The sequence below is a fragment of the Capsicum annuum genome, unplaced genomic scaffold (assembly GCF_002878395.1).
Source record: "Capsicum annuum cultivar UCD-10X-F1 unplaced genomic scaffold, UCD10Xv1.1 ctg4748, whole genome shotgun sequence".
Classification (NCBI taxonomy): domain Eukaryota; kingdom Viridiplantae; phylum Streptophyta; class Magnoliopsida; order Solanales; family Solanaceae; genus Capsicum; species Capsicum annuum.
Genome location: NW_025855126.1, coordinates 1,534,579 through 1,560,181, shown reverse-complemented (window position 1 = coordinate 1,560,181; position 25,603 = coordinate 1,534,579). Strand labels below are relative to the sequence as shown.

General features: G+C 33.1%; 1 protein-coding gene across 1 annotated transcript; it reads left to right on the top strand.

The window, feature by feature from the left end:
* On the top strand, window positions 1-25,048 carry LOC107876619 (potassium channel KAT3). Its single transcript, XM_016723505.2, has 13 exons — window positions 1-397; window positions 2,484-2,699; window positions 8,033-8,194; window positions 17,834-17,891; window positions 20,239-20,556; window positions 21,014-21,253; window positions 21,338-21,436; window positions 21,527-21,559; window positions 22,258-22,443; window positions 22,595-22,672; window positions 23,391-23,451; window positions 24,189-24,338; window positions 24,732-25,048. Exons 1-13 carry the CDS (start codon window positions 189-191, stop codon window positions 24,833-24,835), a joined length of 1,914 nt encoding a protein of 637 aa, XP_016578991.2. The 5' UTR covers window positions 1-188; the 3' UTR covers window positions 24,836-25,048.
* Window positions 25,049-25,603: the final 555 nt, after the last annotated feature.

The following is a 25,603-nucleotide window of genomic DNA, read 5'->3' as shown; positions in this document are numbered from 1 at the left end:
TTATTACTCTACAAGATGATGCTATTTTTTTTTTTTTGGTTAACTACTGGATGATGCTTAACACTACTTTCCCTTACCTCAACATGTCATAATATATATACCAACAAGAAAAAAGAACTAAAGTCTCCTTCATATTCCTAGCAAACTCACCTCTAAAAATTTCTTCTGTCTATTTCGTCAGCTAAAAAATGTCAGCATCGGAAACAACAAGGTCTCCGATGGGGTTATCGGAGACGAGGTCTCCGACGCCACTATTGTTCCGGCGGCATTCGAGCGGTGAAATAAGAAATTTAGCTTCACTTTCAAGCAGTCTGTTGCCAGCTTTTGGAACAGTGATGGGTGAAAGCTCTGTTAGGCTTAAGAGATTTGTTATTGCTCCTTATGATCGTAGATACAGGTAATTATCGTCGCTTATTTCTTCATATCGTCATCAACTAATTGTAGTTATTATTTAGAAAATTATTTTTTTGTTGGAAAAAAAAAATTGAAATCAAGAAGAAATGTGACTTTATGAGATAAGTATTTTTTTAGTTTTAATTTGTTTGTATTAGTTAACTCAATACAAATTTTAAAACCCTTCTGTCTAATGTATTGTTCAGGGTTCTATAAAGAGAAACATGAAAAATAACTTGAAATGAAATGAGTAATCGCCGAAAGAGAGAAAAATAAGATATTGGCTTCACCTCTGTGAGAGCTGACACCACTAAGTTTAGCATGTGGTGGTTAGAAGTTAGAACTAATTTGATCACGGGTGAGAGTTGTATGGAGTTTTTGGTGTATATTTACTTTTGTTAGGGAGACTTTTTGGTGTAAATTTAAATCTTTCCAAAGGTAACTTTCTAGGAAAATGAATGGTTTTCTCAATATCACGTATTCCCTCCTTTTTAAAATAAATAAGTAGTGTTTTTAACTGTTTGATTTTATTTCAAAATTAATTTTGTTACGTTTTAAGATTTCAAAAACGAATTGATCTTATTCTTTCAAATCTACTTTTGTTTCATACCCTAGAATCATTAATTAGCCTTTCTTTTTCAAGACGTAGCTAAGAATAATTTACTAAAAACACTTCTTATTTTTGGTTGTTCACAAGGAGTGCATCCACACTAGAAATAATGAAGGTAGTATTTTGAAACAGAGGGAGTACTCCCTCAGTTCTTCTCCCTCCCCCTCCCCCCCAACACACGAAACAATAAATAAAATAATAATTTTACTATATCACTCTTTGAAAATAATAAATTCAATGATTTAAAAAAGTACATTGGGTAATGACTATAGTTATTACAAGGGTAAATTAATTAAAATAAATAAAAATTATTTCTTGATTTTTCAAACTTGATAAGTAAAATTAAATAACATACTATTTGCATTCTAAAATAATTGAATTGTTTGAGTATGACACACCACTTAAGAAATATCTTTTTAGGACATAGATTCTAGGTTACTTTTCACTATTACCCTTTTAATTATTTTTAAATTACTCCCCTAAAAAATGTGAATTACTTAAGGATCTCATTAAATAAAAGGGTAAAATTGTAAAAATAAATTCAACTTGTCTCTTAAAGAATAAATAATTTATTTATTTTGGACATTAAAAAAAAATTCAACATTTTATTTATTTTGGAATGGAGAAGTATAGATTAACAGATTATTGTTTAGTGACATGGTTAGCCTAAATTTAAGGGCCTTTAAAGAAGCTATAGTGAGCAGTGCTTTGACTTTATGTTAATCAAAAACCATGTTAAACGGATCTCATCGAGACTTTCGACACTTTATTCATTCAAGATACAAAACTTACTTCTTATCTCGTTTTCATTTTCCGAATATTAGTTTAAACATCATACCTATTCTAGTCTTATAATTAGTAATAACTTTTAGTTTTTTAATATTAGTACATGACCTCTTGAAGATGATAAAATTCAAAGATCATTTTGATATTTTATGCACAATATATTATAAATTTAAAATAATAATATTTAAAAGTATTTTCTATTTCTTTAAAAAAAATTCGAGTCCGCTTAATTTGAACATCTCTGAAGCCACAATATATTTTCACAATTATATATGATTAACTAGTATTTTCTTGAACTAAGTTATTGTTAATTTTCTTTTTGACGTTCCTCAAAGTAATGTTTACTTTCTTTTAAACATCATACAATGTGTATAAAATATTTTCGTTATAAGATTCTTCAAGTACAATTTTTCTCTTCATCAAGTTCTCATCATTAATTGCCCATATACACTCCTCCGACCTACGTAGGCAACATCAACAAATATACCTATATTCTCAACTTTTGCTTCAACTTTCAACCTCAATGTCAAAAAAAAATAAAACTATATCGAAGCTGAGGAAAAAGAAATGGTAGAAGAGTGCAAATATTCTTAAGCTGCAGTATTCTGTGCTTGTTGGATTCAAAGGCATATTCACTATACCAAGAGGACAGATACACTTTTCGCTTACTTTGTTTAACGTATGACAAATGTAGATTGTGGCAAACATTTCTGGTTGTACTTGTGGTGTACTCCGCATGGTCATCTCCCTTTGAGCTAGCATTCAGCAAGGCATCGACCGGAGCACTCTTGCCTGTTGATTTAGTGGTCGATGCCTTCTTTGCTATTGACATTATTCTTACTTTCTTCGTTGCGTACTTGGACAAATCTACTTACTTGCTCGTTGAAGAACACAAGAAAATTGCTTTCAGGTACAGTAGACCCCTCTATAACAGTCAAGTCATTAATATTTCACTGTAACGATCAAGTTTTTTTTTTTTAAAAAAAAAACAAATTGAAATCTATTATAAATGTATTTACATTATAGTGAATGTCTATCAAGATTTAATTATATCTATCATGATTTGATGAAGTATCTATATGATTTGAAGTATCTAGTTGATATCTATCATGATTTGAAGTATTTGTTTTTTAGTGAGAAACTAAGAGTAGATTTCTCCTATAAATAGAAAAGTTTCATTCATTGTAAATCACCCCTCATAATCCCTTAAGAAATAAAAATTACTATTTATTTTCTCTCTACTATTCTCTTTATTTTTAGTTATTTCATAACACGTTATCAGCACAACATCTCTACTTTAATTAGTCCGATGGTAAGCTTGAATCTTTGGTATGGTAAGATATATATCTACGCGATGAATCACTTTAGTAAATTGGGAATTGGATTTGATGACTAACGATAATAATGAGTTTGTAAAAGGAATATATAACCCGCATCTATACGGCCACTGTTGCTTGTTTTGAAATTAATTTTTAAAGAAAAAAAAATCTACATTATATGAATGTGATTTGCTGCTAATTGCTTTTGCCTTAGCTAGTCACCATTTTTTATTTAAATAAATTGTTATAACAATATAAGGTAATTTCAATGTTAGTAATTTCTTATGTTATTTGTCTTTTACTACTAATGATATAATTATTATTGGATTGAGGAAAAATTGTTGGTTTTGGAACCACTTATGCTTTAGATTTGTTCATGAAAAACAATATTGTTAAAAGATATGATGAGAATTTAAGTCTCATCTCATTAAGAGGGTAAGACATTGGGTTTGAATCTCAATGCACCATATTGATGATATATGATGGCTAAGGCAAAATAATGTGTATTTGGTGAAATGTCATGACATGTGTCCTATTAAATATGCTTCACTCCATGAATTGAACGCGGTAACAATATATGATAAGTGGGAAAGATGACAATTTGCTTCATTCTTGAAGTAAATGTGGTAGCAATATATGATATACTTTGAAAGACACGTATGCCTCGATGTGCTCCTGAAGTAGCAATATCACGAAAGAGGTTATAAGCTATCAGAATTTGATAGGCTTAAGACACGATTATATTCCATTCCTGGAGAATGAGAAGTTTATTAATGTAAATGTGCACTTAATTGTGATGGTATAACAACCCACCTTCGAAAGAGGCTGAATAATTGAGAAGAGTTATTTTGAAATTTACTTCTGAAGTAGTAAATTCAAAAATTTATTCATGTAATAGTAAATCTGAAATTTACTAAAGCAAAAAGATACATGTCATGGTAAACTTGAAGTTTACTAGTATAAAAGTTCATAAATTGACATAAACGATTGCTACATTCCGAAAATGTGCATATTGAGTATTAGACATGTATTGAAGAACTAAAAGATTTTTCAAGAATTGTTTATGTCGTTTGTTCTCATGATAAGTTGGACCAACTAATATTAGGATTGGATCCCTTAAAATCTGAAAATTTAAAAGGTGAATATGGGCCCGTTCACCAGTTATGTGATCTATTAAGATGCGTTGATATAATATGATCACTTGTACGTTTATTGTCAATCTGTAGTTTGGCATTCATAAAGTTGCTTGCTCAATTGATACAAAGCTAAGTGTGTATCAAGAGATTTCAATCAACTCAAGAACAACAAGATGAACAATAAGTTGCTAGTGAATCGAAATATGCCTCACACGGCTTCACTAGACTTTGAGTCTGTGTTTTGAACAAGAAAATGAGATGAATAACAAGGCAATAATGCTAGTGAATCGAAAGAGCCCCACACGGCTTCACTAGACTTTAGACTCAACAACACAAAGTTAACAAGATTACAAAAGAGATAGAAACTTGACATACAATATTCAAAGATTTAAGAACCCTAAAAATGAGAAAGGACCCTGAGAGTAGTGAATATCAATACCAAGTTCTTACTTGAACCAAGAGGAACTCAAGAACCCCAAGATCTTAGTTTCTATCCAAGAGATAACACTAGCATCACTCTACTAGTGAGTTTTTTTAAATTGGGGCTTCTCCAATGGAAGAGAGAAGTTCCAAAATATTACAAGTGTTTTGTTGTCTTCCAAAATATGAATGAACTAACTAAAAGACTAGCCCTAATAAATGGTTTATATGGTCAATTACAAAGGAAGGACAAAAGATCAAAATACCCTTGACATTAAGTGGGTGTTTTGGGATGTTTTGTTGGGCCTCTTCACACTTTAATAAGTATAGGCCCTTAGATGGGCTCACTAGGGCCTCACATACGGCCAAGGATGTGAACAAGGCTTGGAGTCGTTGTAACTCACGCGATTGACTTCGTGTGAAAGGTCTCGATCTAGGAATTCCCGTATCATCCTCTTCATCTTGAAGGAAATTTTTCCTCAAATTCAGATCATTGTCATTCTCTACTGTTTCCAGCCGAGAGAGGTCATACACGTTGAAAGTGTTGTGCACTTGATATTCCGGGGGTAGATCAATCTTGTAGGCGTTGTCATTGATTCTTTCTAATACTTGGAATGGGTTATCACCCCGCGGCATCTACTTAGCATTCCTTTTAGATGGGAATCTATCCTTCCTAGGTGCACCTACACCCAATTTCCCGATTTAAGAATAAGTTTTCTTCTTTCTTTGTTGGTTCGGCTCGCAAATTCTTGGTTTTCCTTCTCCAACCGCAACCTCACCTTCCATTTGCTTCCAGTTAATCTTATCACAAGATCACTTGGCAAAGGGGTTAAATCCAAAGGGGTGAGGGGGTTGGTGCCGTATACACGCTCAAAGGGTGTCATCCCCGTGCATGAGTGTATAATACAATTATAAGTAAACTCAATCAACGGTAAGTGCTCCTCCCAAGAAGTCATTTTTTCCTTAACCATAGACCGTAGCATAGACCCTAAGGTTCTATTTACTACTTCCGTTTGCCATCAGTTTGTGGGTGGCATGAGGTCAAAAACAACAACTTAGTACTGAGCCTACCCCACATGGACTTCCAAAAGTAGCTTAGGAATTTAGAATCCCTATCACCCACTATGGTCCTCGGAACACCATAAAGTTTTAAAACATCATCAACAAACAAAGAAGCTACACTAAGCGCATCATTACATTTAGAACAAGGAATAAAGTGAGTTATCTTGGAAAACCAATCCACCATGACAAAAATACTATCCCTCCCCCTTCAAGTTTTTGGCAATCCTAATACAAAGTCCATTGATATGTCAAGCCAAGGGCGCAAAGGGGTGAATAATGGGGTGTACAACATGTGGGGTTAGAGCCATGACTTGGCTCCTTTGCACTCAACACATTGACCGCAAATTCGGGCCACATCCTTGTGTATTCTAGGCCAATAAAATTGTTCTTCCAAAATTCTGAGGGTCTTCTCGACCCCAAAATAGCCCATGAGACCGCCATAGTGTGCTTTCCTCACAAATAATTCTCTCTACGAACTTAAGGGAACACACAATCGTCTACCCTTAAATAAGTATCCACCAAATTTAGTATAGGGATGGTTAATTTGTTAGCAAGATATAGTTCTGCTCCTATTAGGAGACATTGGAATGAGATCAAACATATATACGATACCTAAAGAGACTACCGATATGGGCTTATCTTATTCTAAAGGTTACAGTCCCGATCTTATCGGTCATTCTAATATTAGGTACTTATCTGACTCACATAAAATTCGATCTCAAACAAGCTATATGCTAATATGTAGTGGTACTGTCATATCTTGGAGATATACAAAACAGTCTATCTAGCCACTTTATTGAACTATGATGAGATAATAGCTATTCATGAAGCTAGCCGAGAATATGTATGGTTGAGAGGAAGCTTCCGGACCATCTTTTCCAGCCAGGGGAATCGAATTGCCTCTGCTGCTGGCGGAGTTGAACGAAAAGATACGTATCTAAGTGAAAGTGAAACGAATCGAGCTAGCTATGCTCGACTCGCTCTGCTTGGCGAAGAAAGCCCCAACTCCTATTATGAAATAGCTATTCATAAAGCTAGCCGAGAATGTGTATGGTTGAGGTTCATGATACATCTCATTCGAGAAAAATGTGGTTTATTTGACAATGTACCCACAGTTTTATACATAGATAATGAAACATGCATAAAACATCTTAATGGATGATTCATAAAAGGAGATAGAACGAAGCATACTTCATCAAAATTTTTCTATACACATGAGCTACAAAAGAATGGTGATATTAACGTGCAACAGATTCGTTCAAGTGACAATATGGTTGATTTATTCACCAAGTCTCCTCCAATTGCAACTTTCAAGAAGGTGGTGCACAAGATTGGGATGCAAAGGTTCAAGGATGTTCTCACTAGGGAGAGTTAATACGTGTTGTACTCTTTTTTCCTTACGAGGTTTTGATCCACTGGGTTTTCCTTGTAAGATTTTTAATGAGGCAGCCTATATGCATATTGTTAGAGATGTGTACTTTTTTTTCCTTCATTAGATTTTTTTCCTATTTGATTTTTTTCTAGTAAGGTTTTAACGAGGCACATTATTTATCAATTAGGCATTCAAGGAGGAATGTTATAAATATATTTACATTATAGTGAATATTTATCAAAATCTTTCAAGATCTAGTTGATATCTATCAGGATTTGAAGTATGTATCTTTTAGTGAGAAACTAGGAATAAATTTACCTATAAATAGAAGGTTCCTTCATTGTAAATCACCCTCAAGAATTCCTGAAGAGAAATAAAAATTATTATCTATTATCTCTCTGCTCTTGTGTTACTCTTAGTTATTTCATAACAAAATCTCATTTCTTGTTATGTTATATGATAGCATTTTGTTATACTAGCTAAAAAGTGTTGGCATAAACCGATGCCCTTATAAAACAGTTCTGATAGTAACCCCCCACTTATCTATCTTTATTTGGTCCCAATATTTAGTAAAGTTTTTAACGTGACAACATAATATCAAGTTCTCGCATTTTGTTCGTATGAATTTTTTTTGGTTCAATTATGAATTTTTTTTGGTTCAATTCTTACTTAAAATGAGATGATTTGATTGCCACTAGAAGAAAGTTACATTTGAAAAAGGACTTGACCTTGCCTTACTTAAAATGAGATGATTTGATTGCCACCAGAAGAAAGTTACAGTTGAAAAAGTACTTGACCTTGCCTTCGATTCGAGATATACAAAAGATGAAACCCGAAAAATTTATAAGTGACAGTAAAACTTTCTTATTCTACCCTTTTTAGCCAGTGAGGATATAACAATCAGTATTTTTTTTTTCCCTGTGTTTGTAAAAAGGTACCTTACACATCTACGGTTTCCAATGGATGTAGCATCAACTCTACCATTTCAAACCATATACCGGATCATCAGCGGGAAAACGAGCCGAGCACAAGTCTTTGGCTTCCTCAACTTGCTAAGACTCTGGCGACTGCGCCGTGTTAGTAAATTCTTCTCAAGGTACCTACTCCTGTACAATGCTCATTGTGTTAGTTTATGGTTAATAGCTAAGTATTTTATAAACAAGTAGTTATATGTTTAAATAAGAATGCTGAAATTGGTAATAGAAGTGCTATTAAGCTGTTCTTCTGTTAAAATAGTTAAAATATTCTCAATTTTTAAAATTAAAATTTATAAATTTAAAGTACTTTTTTTTTTATGAAAAAGGAAGAATGACGGATAAGCGGTGAAAGGAAATCCGGAAGTTCGTTTCCGAAAGGTATTGCAAATTAGAAAAAAATATGAAAAAGTAGTAAAAGATTTAATTAAATCAATAATGTTTATAAGCTGAAAAATCAGAATGTTTTTTTACTTGAAAGTCTTGGCCGATTTTGCTTAAAACAGGGGAGACCCAAGAATTGAAAGTGGCGTGGATATTAGTTTCAAAATAGTTGGCGTTTTTTTTTTAAATATTTGTTTTAATTTAGTTGTTTCATTTATGAAATTAAGAAGATTTTAGTATGTTATTTCAATATTATTTTAATTATTAAATGACAAAACAAAGTGTATACACTCAAATTTATATTTTTAAAACATAATTAATAAGACCAATTTAGTAAAGCAAACAACTAATAAATATTTTCGGAGAATGTCAAGTCAACAAGGATCAACTATTTTGAAAGAAAGGGAGTACTATCTTTATTAGAAACATATTTTAAAAATGAATTTAAGTTTTGTATATCAATGTACAAAATATTCTACCTAATTTTTTTTACATAAAATTGGAAAAAAAAAAATTAGATAATCTACAATAGCAGATCAAGTTTATCTAACGTAGAATCCTTTGTAACAGAAATTAAACTCTTTTAAATCTTTCTTCTAATTAATAACATATACATATCAATTACTTACAATAAAGTTTGCAGTGGAATTCTTGATAACTAAAGAAAAAAATAACCAATATGCACAATTTCAGATGTGACTAATAAAATGTCAAATAAAATACTCCCTCCATCCCAAATTATTTGTTTCAAATTTCTTAATTTGATTTTCATTTTACTTTTCTTTTTTCATTAATTAAGAAGAGATAATTTTTTTTTCATGTTTTACCCTTTGCATTAATTACTTTTTCTTCAAATTAAAATGCAAAACATCATTTAATAGGTTTATTATGGTAAACTAAGTATGTTATTAATTATTATTTTTAATCAATATGTCATCTCAATTTGGGACGGAGGAAGTAAAATTTAGGAAAAGAGAAAATGGTCAAAAGCCCCTCAATCTTTATGCCAAATCTTAACTATACACGTATACTTTGCGGGGGTCCTATGCCCCTAACTATTTTAAAGTGAAATTATTACATCCAAAAAATGATATACCCAGTTTTAGAGGAGGCGGTGCAATACACGCATCAATCACATTTTTACACATATTTTTTTTTTGTTTAAAATTAATTTTTATTTACTTTCGTCTTCATTTTTATCACTTTTCACCATTTTTTTTTTCACCATTACTTTTCATCTCATTTTCTTTTCAAACTTTATTATAGCTACTTCTATGTAAATAATTTTTCGATAATCTTGAAGTGGAAAATAATGGACAATATCGAATTTAAAATTTTCAACGATCTCGAAGTCGGAAATAATAAACAATGTCAAATTTGAAATTTCCTGACAACCTTGAAGTGTGAAATAATGAATAATATCATTATTTTAAATTTCTGACGATCTTAAATTCGGAAACAACGAACAATACCAATTTCAAAATTTTTGACGATCTTGAAGCCGAAAACAATGAACAATACTGAATTTAATAGTTTCGATGACCTTAAAGTCGGAAACAATAGAGAATTTTGAAATTTTCGACGACCTTGAAGTCTAAAACAATGGACAATATTAATTTTGAAATTTTCGACGACCTTGGAGTTGGAACAATGAACAATACTCATTTTAAAATTTTCGACGATCTTAAAGTCGAAACCAATCGATTTTGTGCTTGGAGATGAGGAAGATGATAAATTAGTCTTGGATGCCATTGATGTATTCTTGAAGTTTTTCGTTTGTGAGAAAGAAGAAGAAGAAGAAGAAGAAGAAGAAGAAGAAGAAGAAGAAAGAAAATGAATAAAGAAAAATAATAATTAAACTTATATATATTTATTTAAAGAAATATTAAAAATAATTTTTTAATAAATAATTTTCGTTCCCACTCTCTTTAAAGAGAGTATAAAGAAAGTGAAATACACTCTCTTGCCATGTTAGCTTTTAGGGGTGCTATAATTTGTGTTTTAAATAGTTCAGGGGATCATAGGACCCCCGCAAAGTATATGTATAGTTGGGATTTGGGGCAAAGGTGCTTTTGACTATTTTCTCTTTAGGAAAATGCTAAGTTGAGAATTAAACCCAAGTGACCCTACTATATGTTGGGTTTAATTGGTGTGAATGGAAAATGGAGGGACACAACCTTTGAGCAAAAGACATTGTTTTGGAAAAGGTGTGACTGTTCAGATAGTTGTCTGTTCAGAAAAAGAGACAATGTTTCGAATGAACAAACGTGACTCTTCCAAAGGATACACCTTTTAAGTGAACCATTGCCACCTTTCAGAAGAGGTATCTGATTGTTATATTAACCTTCTTTCATCCACAAGTTTAGAAATGAATGAAAAATTTTCTGAAATAAAAACTCTTCTTGTCTTCAAAACATTCTCTATGATTAATCAAATCGTTGAGTGAGTTCGACAAATTCATTTATTTGAGGTACCACTATAGTTGTGATACAAGAATAATCACGGATATGAACTTATAAGGGTGCGCGTTGGTCTCGAGACTTGGTGTGTGCAATTTAAGTGTAAAAGAGACCCTAAACACACCAAAATCAGCCCATAACTTAAACTTTATGGGCAGTCTACTCTTTGAAGGCCCTTTTGGTCATTTTAACTTCTATTCATTTTATAATATATAAGGAACATGTAGGGTTTTATTTACTTAGTTGATGAATGAAGTTGTAAGTCTTACAAGACAAAGAAAGACAAGTCATCTTTCTTTGAGGCACCTAAAACCGAAATTAGGGCTTAGACAAGTGTAGAATCACTTGTGTTTGCATTTGCTTGGAAACATTGATGCTTGGGAGGTGGATTCCAATCTTGTGTCTTTGTAAGAGATAGGTTTATTGTTGTGTGTAGTGTTAAGGGTCCAAGAGTTACCATTCTTGGGTTCTTAACATTATTTATACCTTCATGTGGTCTATCTATCTATCCTTTTTTCATTTCTAATCTTGTATCCGTTTTGTATCTTGTATTGTGAAGCCGTTTTTGTTGTTGTTGTTGTTGTTCCCATTATTGTTTCATCTTGTGTTGTTAACTTAGTTTGTTGTTGGCTGCAAAAGGTGTCAAACACCTAGTTATATTATCGTTCTTGTATTTCATTCTTGAATCTGAGAGTGGTCTTCAAAAGGGTCCTCGATTCTTTGAATTAATGGACTGTTTTTGGAGTATGTTTGGACTGTTTTGAGCCAATTTCATGTGTTCCTTGGTTTTCTTGTATCAAGTTGGATTGAAAGCCATTTTATCCTGGGAGGAAGATTTCAAAACCTCGGGTACAATGAGGGGAATTATTCCTTAAGGACACTCCGTGAATTCAGGGGATTTAACTTTATATTTCTGTTTTATCTTAATTTCTGAAAAAAATAAAATACACTTCTTAGAAAGATCACTTTGATATTGTGTTGAGAGTGTTTTTGTACTTCATAGTGTTCTTGTTTTAAATTTGAACTAGTGTTGAAGTTGTTGTGCCTAAATACAGATTCTTATACCCGAATACATAAAAAATAACAATCATAAGGAATAATCCTTGTAGAATCTGTATTGCTTATTTTTGGAGATTAACGCTTTAAGCTTTCTACTCCGTTTGAACTTAACTAGTGATTCGAAGACATAAAATCTTCATCACAAGTTAAAGATCATTCGGTTGACGATTGGAAGTCATAAAAACTTCATTGTTAACTAGAAACAAGAAGAAGAGTTTAAAGTTGTTTAACTTTATAAATAGTATTCTGAAAATACTAAATTTTATTGTCTTGCGGTGACAGAAAAATGACTAACGAAAGTCAAATGCAAGATGCGACTACGACTGTGGGGGCGACGAGTATTACCTCAACAAGTCGAGCAAATGCTCCGCAACCAATAGCACCAACGGAGAAGCCCAAAAAATTTGCGGGCATTGACTTTAAGCGATGGCAGCAAAAGATGTTCTTTTATCTCACCACTCTATGCCTTCAAAGGTTCACTAGTGAGGATGCTCCTGAGGTACCCGAGGGAACCTCGGACAAAGAGCATTTCATGATTGTAGAGGCTTGGAAGCACTTAAACTTCCTTTGTAGGAATTATATCTTGAGTGGTACCTCTACAATATTTACAGTGGAACTAAGACATCGAAGGAATTGTGGGGGGCACTAGAACGAAAATATAAGACAGAGGATGCGGGAATTAAGAAATTCTTTGTTGCAAGGTTTCTGGACTTTAAAATGATAGATAGCAAATCAGTTGTCTCTCAAGTTCAGGAATTGCAAGTAATCATCCATGATCTCTTAGTAGAAGGTATATATCTTTGAAAAATACCTTAGTTAAACAAATTGAAAATGTTATTTCTACTCATATAAATTGTTTTGTAGGTTTGATTATGAATGATGCATTTCAAGTAGCAGTGATCATTGAGAAGTTACCACCTATGTAGAATGATTTCAAAAACTACTTGAAGCACAAACGCAAGGAGATGAATGTCGAAGACCTTATTATCCGACTGCGTATTGAAAAGGATAATAAGGCTGCGGAGAGAAGATCAAAAGGGAATTCTATAATTAATAGAGCACATATTGTAGAAGATGACCAAAATAATTCTAAGAAAAGGAAGAAAGTTGAACAAGAAAGCAATCAACCCAAGAAGAAATTCAATGAAAAGTGTTTTAACTGTGGCAAAATTGGCCATAAGTCCACGGATTGTTGTGCCTTAAGAAAGAAAAGAAAAAGGACCAAGTTAATATGGTTGAGTCTAATAAAGAATTTGATAATCTGTGTGCTATGTTCTCAGAATGCAACTTGGTGGGGAATCCTCGCGAATGGTGAATGGATTCTGGTGCCACCCGCCATGTGTGTGCCAACAAAGAGTTGTTTTCGTCATTCGCTCCGGCTCAAGTAGATGAAATGATCTACATGGCTAACTCCGCTATGGCTAAGGTAGAAAGAACATGAAAAGTGGGCTTGAAAATGACTTCAGGAAAGGTCTTAACACTTAACAATGTCTTGTACGTTCCGGAGTTACATAGGAACTTGATTTCTGTTTTACTTCTAGACAAGAACGGATTCAAATGTGTAACCGTTTCTGAAAAAATTATAATTAGCAAAGGAGAAGTGTATGTAGGAAAAGGCTATCCCATCAATAAAAGTTCAAATTCTTCTTACTTGCTTGAGTCTTATAATTTGTGGCATGAACATTTAGGCCATGTTAATTACAAAACATTACGAAAACTGATTGACTTAGAAGTTTTGCCAAACTTTGAGTGCAATAAATCAAAGTGTCAAACGTGTGTGGAATCAAAGTATACAAAGCATCTTTATAAGTCTGTTGAAAGAAATTCCAATCCTTTAGACTTAGTATACACTGACATTTGTGATATGGAGTCAACACCATCACGTGGTGGGAAAAAGTATTTCATAACTTTTATTGACGATTGCACTAAATACTATTATGTCTACTTGCTAAATAGTATGGATGAAGCAATAGATGCGTTTAGACAATACAAAACTGAAGTAGAAAATTAGTTAGAGAAAAAGATAAAAATGATAAGAAGTGATAGGGGCGGGGAATATGAATCTCCTTTCGCCGAAGTATGTGTAGAGAATGGAATTGTCCATCAAACTGTGGCCCCGTATTCACCTCAATCTAATGAAATTGCGGAAAGAAAAAACCGAACTTTGAAAGAAATGATGAATGCCTTACTTATAAGTCCTGGTTTACCGCAAAACTTATGGGGGAAGGCTATCCTTACAGCCAATCGTATACTCAATAGAGTTCCCTATATTAAGACACAATCAATTCCTTATGAGAAATGGAAACAAAGGAAACCCAACTTGAAATATTTCAAAATGTGGAGGTGTCTAGTAAAGGTCCAAGTTTCTATGCCTAAAAGGGCTAAGATAGGACCTAAGACTGTGGACTGTGTGTTCATAGGATATGCTAAAAGTAGTAAAGCATATCGATTTTTGGTTCATAAATCTGAACATCCGGATATAAATAAAAATACGGTAATTAAATCAGATAATGCTGAATTCTTTGAAAACATTTATCCTTATAAAACTAGACATGAACAGTCTAGTAGAGGATCTAAACGACCTCGAGATGAACTAAGTGAGAATGTACATAATGAAGAGAATCCAAGACGTTGTACACATCAAAGAACTTCTACTACGTTTGGATCAGATTTTGTAACATTTCTCTTAGAAAATGAACCTCAAATATTTAAAGGAGCGATGTTGTCTTCGAACTCAGCCTTTTGGAAAGAGGCAGTCAACAGTGAGATTGATTCAATAATAAGCAACCATATATGGGAATTGGTTGATCTTCCTCTAGGAAATAAACCTTTAGGTTCTAAATGGATCTTCAAAAGGAAAATGAAAGCGGATAGTACATTGACAAATACAAGGCAAGACTTGTAGTAAAAGGCTTCAAACAAAAAGAAAGCCTTGATTAATTTGATACATACTCGCCAGTAACAAGGATAACATAGATTTAAATGTTAATTACCTTGGCGGCGGTATATAGTCTTGAAATCCATCAAATGGATGTGAAAACCGCATTCCTAAATGGAGAATTGGAGGAAGAAATATACATGGAACAGCCTGAGGGTTTTGTGGTTCCAGGAAAGGAGAAAAAGGTGTGTAAACTTTTTATGTCATTGTATGGACTAAAGCAAGCACCTAAACAATGGCATAAAAAGTTTGACCAAACCATGTTGGCAAACGGATTCAAAATAAATGAATGTGATAAATGTGTTTATATTAAAGACACTCCAAATCACCAAGTCATTGTGTGTTTATATGTGGACGATATGTTGATCATCAGTAGAGATATTTCTGACATAAATGCAATGAAACGAATGCTCGAGAGTAAGTTCGATATGAAAGACTTTGGAGTTGCGGATGTGATCGTAGGAATAAAAAATCCATAGAACTCCACAAGGGTTAGCATTGTCACAATCTCATTATATAAAAAATGTACTTGACAAATTCAAGTATATGGAATGTGGTATTGCGAAGACTCCATTGGATGTGAGCTTTGCACTTCGAAAGAATGAAGGTGAAAGTGATTCACAATTGGAGTACACAAGAGTGGAATGTGGTATTGCGAAGACTCCATTGGATGTGAGCTTTGCACTTCGAAAGAATGAAGGTGAAAGTGATTCACAATTGGAGTACACAAGAGTATTGGGATGTTTAATGTATATAATGAATTGTACACGACCGGACATAGCATGCGCTATTAGTAAGTTGAGTCGGTACACAAGTAATCCCAACAAAACTCATTGGATGACAATGAAAAAAGTTTTGGGGTATCTAAAATACACTCAAGACTATGCTTTGCATTATAATAAATATTCTGTAGTACTTGAAGGATATAGTGATGCAATTGAATCACCGGATCGAATGAAGTAAAATCTACAAGTGGATATGTATTTACTATCGGTGGAGGAGCAGTCTCTTGAAAATCATCCAAACAAACTTGTATTGCTCTCTCTACTATGGAATCAGAATTTATCGCATTGGATAAAGCCGGTGAAGAAGCAGAATGGCTTTGGAATTTCTTGAAAGATATTCCATATTGGCCCAAACTAGTGGCACCAGTATGTATACACTGTGATAGCCAAGAGGCTATAGGTAGGGCAGGGAGCATGATGTACAACGGTAAATCTCGTCACATAAGACGGAGACATAATACCTTTAGAGAACTTCTCTCTAGTGGAATTATCACTGTTGACTATGTTAAGTCAAATGATGATGTGTCGGATCCACTTACAAAAGGTCTATCTAGAGAAGGAGTAGAAAGGACATCCAAGGAAATGGGTTTAAGGCCTAGGACAAATCAGCATGGCGGTAACTCTACCTAGCAGACTGGAGATCTCAAAAGTTACGTTCAAGGAGATCAAACAAAGTTGTGTCTGACATGTTCAACATTGTCAATTACTCAACCCATTCTCATGATGTAGACAATGTTTAGTAAGCAAGGATAAGACTTAAAGTGAAAAGTCTTTTAATGATTATCTAAATTTAGCAGATTTAACCAAATAGTTTAATCTATAGTATTGAACATTAGAAATCACCTATGTGAGGGCGAAGTAGAAGCCACTTCAAGGAGAATGTCAGTAAAGGCCTCTTCTCTAAGCCCTCATGAACTCAGGACGTATTCATGGCTGAAAAGAACAAAACTGTGAAAACCATAAATGGTAAAAGGCTGACATGTGTTGTCTAGGTATACATTAAAGCTCGACGGTTCAAAGATATCAAATCTACCGATTGATCGAGTGCATTCGATGCATGTTCACTACGGAAAGTTCAAAGGGAAACCCACTTATCCAGATTCAATTAGTCTTTGCTTGATGATCACATACTTGTCCGTAAAGTTTTTTAAAAAATAGTCATTCCCCATTCATGTGGGGGATTGTTGGGTTTAATTGGTGTGAATGGAAAATAGAGGGACACAACCTTTGAGCAAAAGACATATTGTTTTGGAAAAAGTGTGACTGTTCAGATAGTTGTGTCTGTTCAGAAAAAAACACAATGTTTCGAATGAACAGACATGACTCTTCCAAAAGATACACCTTTTAAGTGAACTATTGCCACCTTTCAGAAGAGGCATCTGATGGCTATATAAACCTTCTTTCATCCACAGATTTAGAAATGAATGAAAAATTTTCTGAAATAAAAACTCTTCTTGCCTTCAAAACATTCTTTGTGATCAATCAAATCGTTGAGTGAGTTCGATGAATCCAATTATTTGAGTTACCACTATAGTTGGATTGAAAGTCATTTTATCCTGGGACAAAGATTCCAAAACCTCGGGTACAGTGAGGAAAATTATTCCTTAAGGACACTCCGTGAAGTCGGGGGACTTGGCTTTATATTTCTGTTTCATCTTAATTTCTGAAAAAATAAAACACATTTCTTAGAAAGATCACTTTGATCTTGTGTTGAGGGTATTTTTGTACTTCATATTGTTCTTATTTTAAACTTGAACTAGTGTTGAAATTGTTGTGCCTAAATACAGATTCTTGTACCCGAATACATAAAAAATTACACTATATGTGCTGCAATCCAAAAGAACCAGTGAAATCCTTTTATGTTTGTTACTAGGAACGTTAGTACTAAAATATGTGCGCTATTTAAGATATATCCACAGTAACACATATATATGCCTACTTTCTTTTCGAAGTTGTCAGTGACCTCCTAAACTATGGATATGTCCGCCTCTACTTATAACTACTTGACATATGAACACTTAAATATTTCTCAAATACATAATAATAAGCTGAAAATATATTTATAAGCCATTTATTTAACTTATAAGCTTGGTCAAACGCCATCTTGATCAACTAATCTCTTGCATTTCGTTCCAGATTGGAGAAAGACACTCGATTCAGCTATTTCTGGACAAGATACTGTAAACTTATTTGTGTAAGTGCTCATCGTCTTAGCTGTACACTACATTTATTGGTTTTACTTGATCATATATTATGATAGAGTTCACTTCAAGTATGTAGGCTAATCTTTGTGTTAAACATTAATTGGCAATCCCTGTAGAAATGGTGATCTAATATGCTATGTAAAATTTAATGATAATGTAAGAAAAATATTTGTATTCTCAGTGTGTAATTTAAAACCTATATGATATATGTTTGATTTATTTATACTATAAATTTTTTTTTTTTAAAAAAACTATTCAATGAGGTCATTTTTATCGGTTGTAACCGATAAGCGATAGTATATCTTATTTTCAAGATCATGATTCTGACATTTTAAGAAGACTTAAATACAAATACCCTTTCGATAATATGATAGTGTAAAAAAACTGTACAATGACAATGTTTAAACTCAAATTTCCCTCCATTCCAATGTTACAAGATCATGATGCTGACATTTTAAGAAGGCTTACTTACAAATACCCTTTTGATGACATGATAGTGTAAAATATTTGTACAATGACAACGTTTAAACTCAATTTTCCCTCCATTCCAATGTTAAGTATATTATTTCTCTATTTTAAAAAATTTATATTTGGTAATTTTTTGATTCCAATATTAGTTTCGTCTGACATGTTAAGATTAAAAGATTCAAAGAGTATGTTAATATATCATATATTACACACATCTTTAATTTTATTAAGACCACAAGACATAAATTTTTTTTATTAGGTTCTTAAATTTCGTGCCTAGTAAAATTAAAAAACTTAAATTAAAATAGGGAGAAAACTAATATAATAGGGGCATGACTGTATTCAACTTCATATATAGTTAGACCTCTTCATGTGGATGTTGTTTGTTTTCGTATTTCTTTGGCTATTACAACAACATGGTATCATAGAAAACATATATGTAACGTAACCTTGAAATTGGTTTCACATAAAATAAGATTTTTATAATGAAATATTATTATTAAGTGATATTCTACAAGCACTACAAGTTTAGTAAATTATTGATAATTATTTTCTATGAATGGATTCAGTTATCTAACGTGTTCCACCAACGTAATAAAAACAATAAACTTAAGAATACAAACTCTCACATGGAAAACACCCAACTCATAATATGTGTTGACAACTACAACCTGCATCTCTACAGGATTAAACCCAAAATTCACTAAATCAATGAGTCTCTCAAACAACTATTACAAACTCTACAACCTCAAAGGATTTATAAACTCTAATTCCTAACAATAACTAGAAATTATAAACTCTAATTTCTAGCAAGGCTTGTATTCCAAAGTCTTCAAGTTATCCCAACTTGATGGCTAAATCCTATTCTAGTTTATAACACACTCAAACTATGGAATCAAAACAATTACATCTTGAAGAATAATTCTAATACAATCAAGCTAAATTCTAGCTAGACTTTGCTATGTATGCATTTGTTCTTACTGGGAGTTGTTCACACATCCTGTTGAGATTACCAGTATACATAATAAAATTAGTAGTAGTGTGGGCTAAATGTACAAAGAATATTACAATTTTTTCATGTCTGTGTTTGGGCTTGTATTAGCCCAGTGCTATTGAATTCAATAACTCTATAACCCCAAAGAAATTATAAACTCTAATTTCTATTAACACACAAACCTCCCAAGTCTTGTGTTCCCAAGCCTTCAAGTTATCCGAACTTGATGACTAACTCCTATTCCGGTTTATAACACAATGAAACTATGCAATCAAAACGATTACAACTCGAAGAACAATCCTAATACAATCAAGCTAAACTCTAGCTAGACTTTGCTATGTGTGCATCTGTTCCTTCTGAGAGTTCTTCACGCTACACCTCAATTCTCAGTCATTGATTTTGTCTTTACTTGTTGTGAGTGTGCAAACGACTTCATGAAAGTTTTTGTGTATTTATAGATGTAGATCTTTGCTTTCTTTAAGTCGGCTTGCTTTTCTTTCCAATGAATCTCATTCTTTTGTGGTAACTTCTTTGAGGAATCCCATTCCTATTTGGTCACGTTTGCCTCCTTCCTTTTAATTCCTTTCCTTCCAAGGAATCATCTATTTTTGGTATCATTTCGTAAGAAGGAATTCATGTGTCGAATCAGCATCATAATTTCCTTAACTTACATTGCTTGTGTCATCAAAGTCAACGAATATCAGCATCTGCAGGTAAAGCTAGTGGTGATGGACCAAGTCGTTCAACTTGTTTCTTGCATCTGTTCCACTACATTGGTGTTCCATTGCTTTGTCTACTGCAAAACCTTCCCATTCCAACCTCAGGGATGAATACGATAGAGAAGTCTAACTGTATATGAATGTATTGCATGACAGGTGACACTATTTGCAGTGCATTCAGCTGGGTGTTTCTATTACTGGCTGGCAACACGATATCACAATTCAGATTCTACATGGTTGGGAGTAAATATACCTGATTTCAAGGCAAGAAGTATCTGGCTAGGATACACATATTCCATGTATTGGTCTATTGTCACCCTCACAACAGTTGGCTATGGTGATCTCCATGCTGTGAATACTGAAGAAAAGATTTTCACCATTTTTTACATGCTTTTCAACATTGGCCTTACTGCCTACTTAATTGGCAACATGACTAACCTTATTGTCCATACCGCTGTCCGAACCTTCGTCATGGTATGTAATATTTACTCTATCCTATTTTTTGTGACATTCTTTTCCTTTTAGTAAGTTTAAAAAAGAATTCTCAGGCGCAATTATGAAGTCCTTGAAAAAATAAGATGAATCAAAATATAGTTCAACAATAGAACGGGGTGCAAAGAACCAACCAAACTAACCTAGTGAATAAATCAGAAATACAGAAACAAAACAACAATTGAACCAGAGAATTCGATTGCATTTTAAGGTCTCAATTAAACAAACAGATCAAGCTCAAATGGACGTAGCATAAAACCTATTAGGACAAGGCTGAACGGAGAGCAATAAAAGTTCACCGACTCTCCAGCTGACACTAATATAATAAGTAAAATTTCCTGGTGCTTCTGGACCCTATAGTAACAATAACAAATGTGCTAAACTATATATAGAAGTAGAAGTGAGAACGACATATTTTTTATTTAATAAATGCATGCAGAGGGATGCAATCAATGAGATTTTGAGGTATGCAAAGAAGAATAGACTTCCAGAAGGGCTAAAAGAGCAAATGCTGGCTCATTTGACCCTGAAATTCAAGACTGCAGAACTACAGCAAGAACAAGTTTTAGAAGATTTACCCAAAGCTATCAGATCTAGTATTTCACAGCAGCTCTTTCGTACCACTCTAGAAAATACCCACCTTTTCAAAGGAGTCTCCGACGACTTTATAGTCCAATTGGTAATTTGTATCTCAATTTATGTGTGTTTGATCGAATGTCACAAAGTAATATACTATTTTCTTATTTCTATTTTTATACTATAGGTATCAGAAATAAAGGCAGAATATTTTCCTCCAAAAGTGGATATAGTTATTCAGAATGAGATACCAACAGATTTCTACATTCTCGTATCTGGGGCTGTGGTACGTGCCTTTCGTTCATTCTAGTCAAGTTTGAATTTGCACTAGATATATAGAAAAATAAAAGATACATTCACTAACTTACTACTGCAGGATGTTGTAACATACAAGAACGGAATGGAACAAGTATGTACTTATTTCTCCTCTCTTTTGAAGTTTAACATTATAAAAATCTAGTTGAGATGAGAGAAAATAGCCGAAGATGTATAATATATGTATAACCATGTACGATATGTATGATTTATGTATGCCGAATAACAAAAATAAATAGTGATTCGGCATTGTTTGGGTAAAACGTATCTCCCCCTAAAAATTGGAATTGAACAGGGAATTTGAACGTGTGACTTAAAAACAACTTTTGATCCTTTTTACCAGCGTACACTAGAATCTTCCTATGGATAGAGGTAGTATATAACAGGTTCGGTAGACCTTAGTAGCTTTATATAAACTTTATATTTGTATGATTAAAACATTCATAATATATGCACAAAAATTAAATTCAAAATCCAATTACTACCATTGACGTTGTATCCAGAATCCATGATATTCAAATCGTAACTCCACATTTGCATCTTTCCTTGTGTCAAGATTATTCATTAGAACCAAAAAAAATTGTTTTTGCATTATTAGCACAGCAATGTTTCAACAATCGGGATTCAATTGAACCCTTTTGCTCTACGTAGCTCTACCGCTGAGTGACAAATATGACTATAAAACTCTTGGCATAATCGAGAGGCCTTAGATTATTCATAATTAATTGACTATATATGTCTAATAATAATTCTTCTAACAAAAAAAAAATCAATTATTCTTGGTGTTGACAGTTTCTATCAAAGTTGGGATCTCAACAAATGTTCGGAGAAATAGGTGTGATATTCAATATCCCTCAGCCTTTCACTGTGAGAACTAAAAGGCTTTCCCAGGTTGTTCGTATTAGTCATCATCATTTCAAGCAATTGGTACAGCCACTTCAAGAAGATGGAAAAATAATCCTCACTAATTTTATTCAGGTGCATTATCCATTTTCCCTTGTATAGATTTCTCCGGTAGTCACTCAATTAGCGTAATAGTGATTATTTTAGAAAGTCACTTAATTTGTTGAAGAAATGTGATTTTCACACTTATTGTTTGTTGATCTTAATTTGTGGCTTTATATATCAGCATTTGAAGGGATTGAAAAATGAAGAGCTAGCAGAGATGCCGCTAGTATCAGAATTTCTAGATGACTTAATTAACGAGGTATTTATTTTCTTGTAATTAACTTGCAAAACCTGTATATGGAATCAATTAAACTGAATATGATCAGCTTAAATTCATACACTACTTAATTTGAGGATGTGCTGCTATGTTAGTGAAAAATGTAAAGGCTAAATACATCGATAATCTTTTAAATTTATTACTAAATTTCATGTAGGTACTCAAAATATGACATGTTCCCGTTGAACTCCTGAACATATAATAACGTCTTCTATTAGACATATTAGCATCATGTTTTGTGCGCATTTGAGCCCTCATTACATAGTCACATAAGGTATGTTACCTCCTTTAATCATATACTTGAGCATCACTTGAGACAAGCATGAGATTTTATAGCGTATTGAGGCTATGCATATAATTAAAGGAGGTGACATATTATAAGTGGTTAACTTATATATCTAATGGATGCTTGAAAATACGTTCATAAATATTTTCAAAATTATAGTCAGAATTGCTAATAGAAACACTTTAATTTCTAACATTGTTCAAGTACTCATCACAACATATCATAATTCGAGTATCTAAATAAAATTTACTAACAAATTTAAGTCCATACCTACGGCCAAAATGTTACTAAGATTTCTATTCTTTAGTGGCATAGTTAACATGCAGAACAAGCTAAGTTTATAACTGCAAGCAATGCAGATGCAGAGTCCAAATCTTTTGAACAACTTTTTTATGTTGTCTCATTGTTTTGCAGGAAGCCTCACTGGATGAAGACGGAGCTAAGGGCCATGCCGGTCAAGTCCATCAAGAAAATGGTAAGCTCGCAAAGGAAGTTTGCATTCATATAAAAAAGAGATAAGCATCCAGTACCTCCTCAAATTATGGTCAAAGTTGCTATTAAATAGAAGATTATGACTAAATAGAGAAGCAATGTGAAGCACAGAAAATCAAAGTGACACCAGATGTTTTTGATGTTGGTACTCGATTTGCTGAAACTTTGGTTCTTTTCCGATTAAGACAGCTGCCACTTGAGTGTTTCCTTTTGGATGTTGGTGTTCAACTTTATCCTGCATAGACAGAGATCATTATTAAAATCAAACTCCAACACAGTTGGATTTTGTAGCTCTATTTCTCATATATAATTCTTTGAATTTTTGGAGATATAAATCATGGAGAGGTGTAATTTGCTAGTCGATTCTGTTTGGTTTTAAAAAGATATAGATTAATTATCAGTTCTGCAACCAGTTGTAGATTGCAAGAGGTTCCCTAAATTATAGTTTGCGTGGTATGATATTTCAACCAATGGATTCAATTGAATCTTAACAATTAGTTCACATCTTAATTTATGTACGGTTTTGAGTGTAGTGTTTAACTGGCTCATTCATTGCTGCTAAACTGCCATTAACATTTTCTTCTTCTTGACTTATTAAGAAAATTGATGTGCCCTTATAAGTTGCATGACTTAGGGAAATTAATAATATGTGATGGAATATTAATTATCCGTGATTTAATTAACTTGAAGGATTCTAATCCGTCATTTTGCATACTGCAGATGTAGCCACAACTACTGACCTGTCAAAGAAACCTCCTACAAGAGTGATAATTCACGGATATCACCCGAATCATAAACCAAAATCAGGTGGAAATGGAGGAAAACTAATCCATCTTCCTGATTCAGTTGAAAATCTCCTAACTATAGCAGGTAATTAGTATATTCAATTTGAAAGATCAATTGTCGAATTCATCCTGTAACATTTTGAATTCTGTCGAATTCATCCTGTAACATTTTGAATTCGTCTAGTACCCTTTCATTTCCATTTGTCCTCTCATATGAGATTTACGCTTACTAAAAAACCGTGGATTAGCGACATACTAATCCTTCGGCCAAATAACAGAATCCGGTGCTAATCCTATTTCGCATCGGATTAGCCACAGAATATCAAAAAATTATGTTAGGTACAAGTTATATAGCAATAGATTAGCACAAAGTTTGTAACTACCTTTTTTTTGTATTGTATGATCTTTAATCTTTTCGAATCAACAAAAAGTTTTTCATAATCATGTCTAACTAGAATATATAATTTGGTGAATGCAGAAAGTAAGTTTGGGAGAAAAGGAACCACTATTGTCATGGCCAATGGCTCTCAAGTGGAGGATTTGGCTGCTCTGCGAGAGGGTGATCACTTGTATATATTTTGAGTACTATAATCTTATATATAGAGGAACAAATCAATGTACTGAAGATATATAATGTGTGTCCATAGCCATATCATTAGATATGAATAATGCGTAAGAGTATATTGAAGTGGACGGAGAATATATGTGGTAATGAGATGAACATAATACCTGTTGGTGTAATATACACTACAAAAAAAGTTAAATTACGGGGTTTATTTACGGGGGTTATTTTAACCTCTATAATATTATATAAAATACGGGGATTAAAATACTATTGCTAAAATTTATAAAGTTGCGAGGGTTTTAGACCCTGCTATAAATTGCAGGGGTTTTAAACCCCAGCTATCGATAGAAAAAAATAATGCCATAAAAATATAAATTTACGGGGATTTTAAACCCCCACTATAATCGAAAAAAATAGCAAAATTTTTTCCTCGTTTCCCTTTTTTTAATTGGAAAAATATTTTCCCTCACTTTCCCAATTGATAGCAGCGCCCAAATCTATAGCAGCTTCCTCATTTTCCCTCTCACTTTCCCTCTCTCATTTCCCAAATCGATAGCAAATCCCCAATTTTGTCATTTAGCTTTGTAGTCACGGGAAGATGGAAACCCTCAAGCTCTATAGCCAATTTCACTGATTTTAGCCAATTTTTGGTACGACAATGCACTCTACCACTGATTCTAGCCAATTCTTTTTTTTTTCTGTTAGGATAGATGGTTGAATTCACACTTTTATCGAAGAGAGAAAGGACACATTGCCATAATAATAAACAGTGGACGACCACCGAA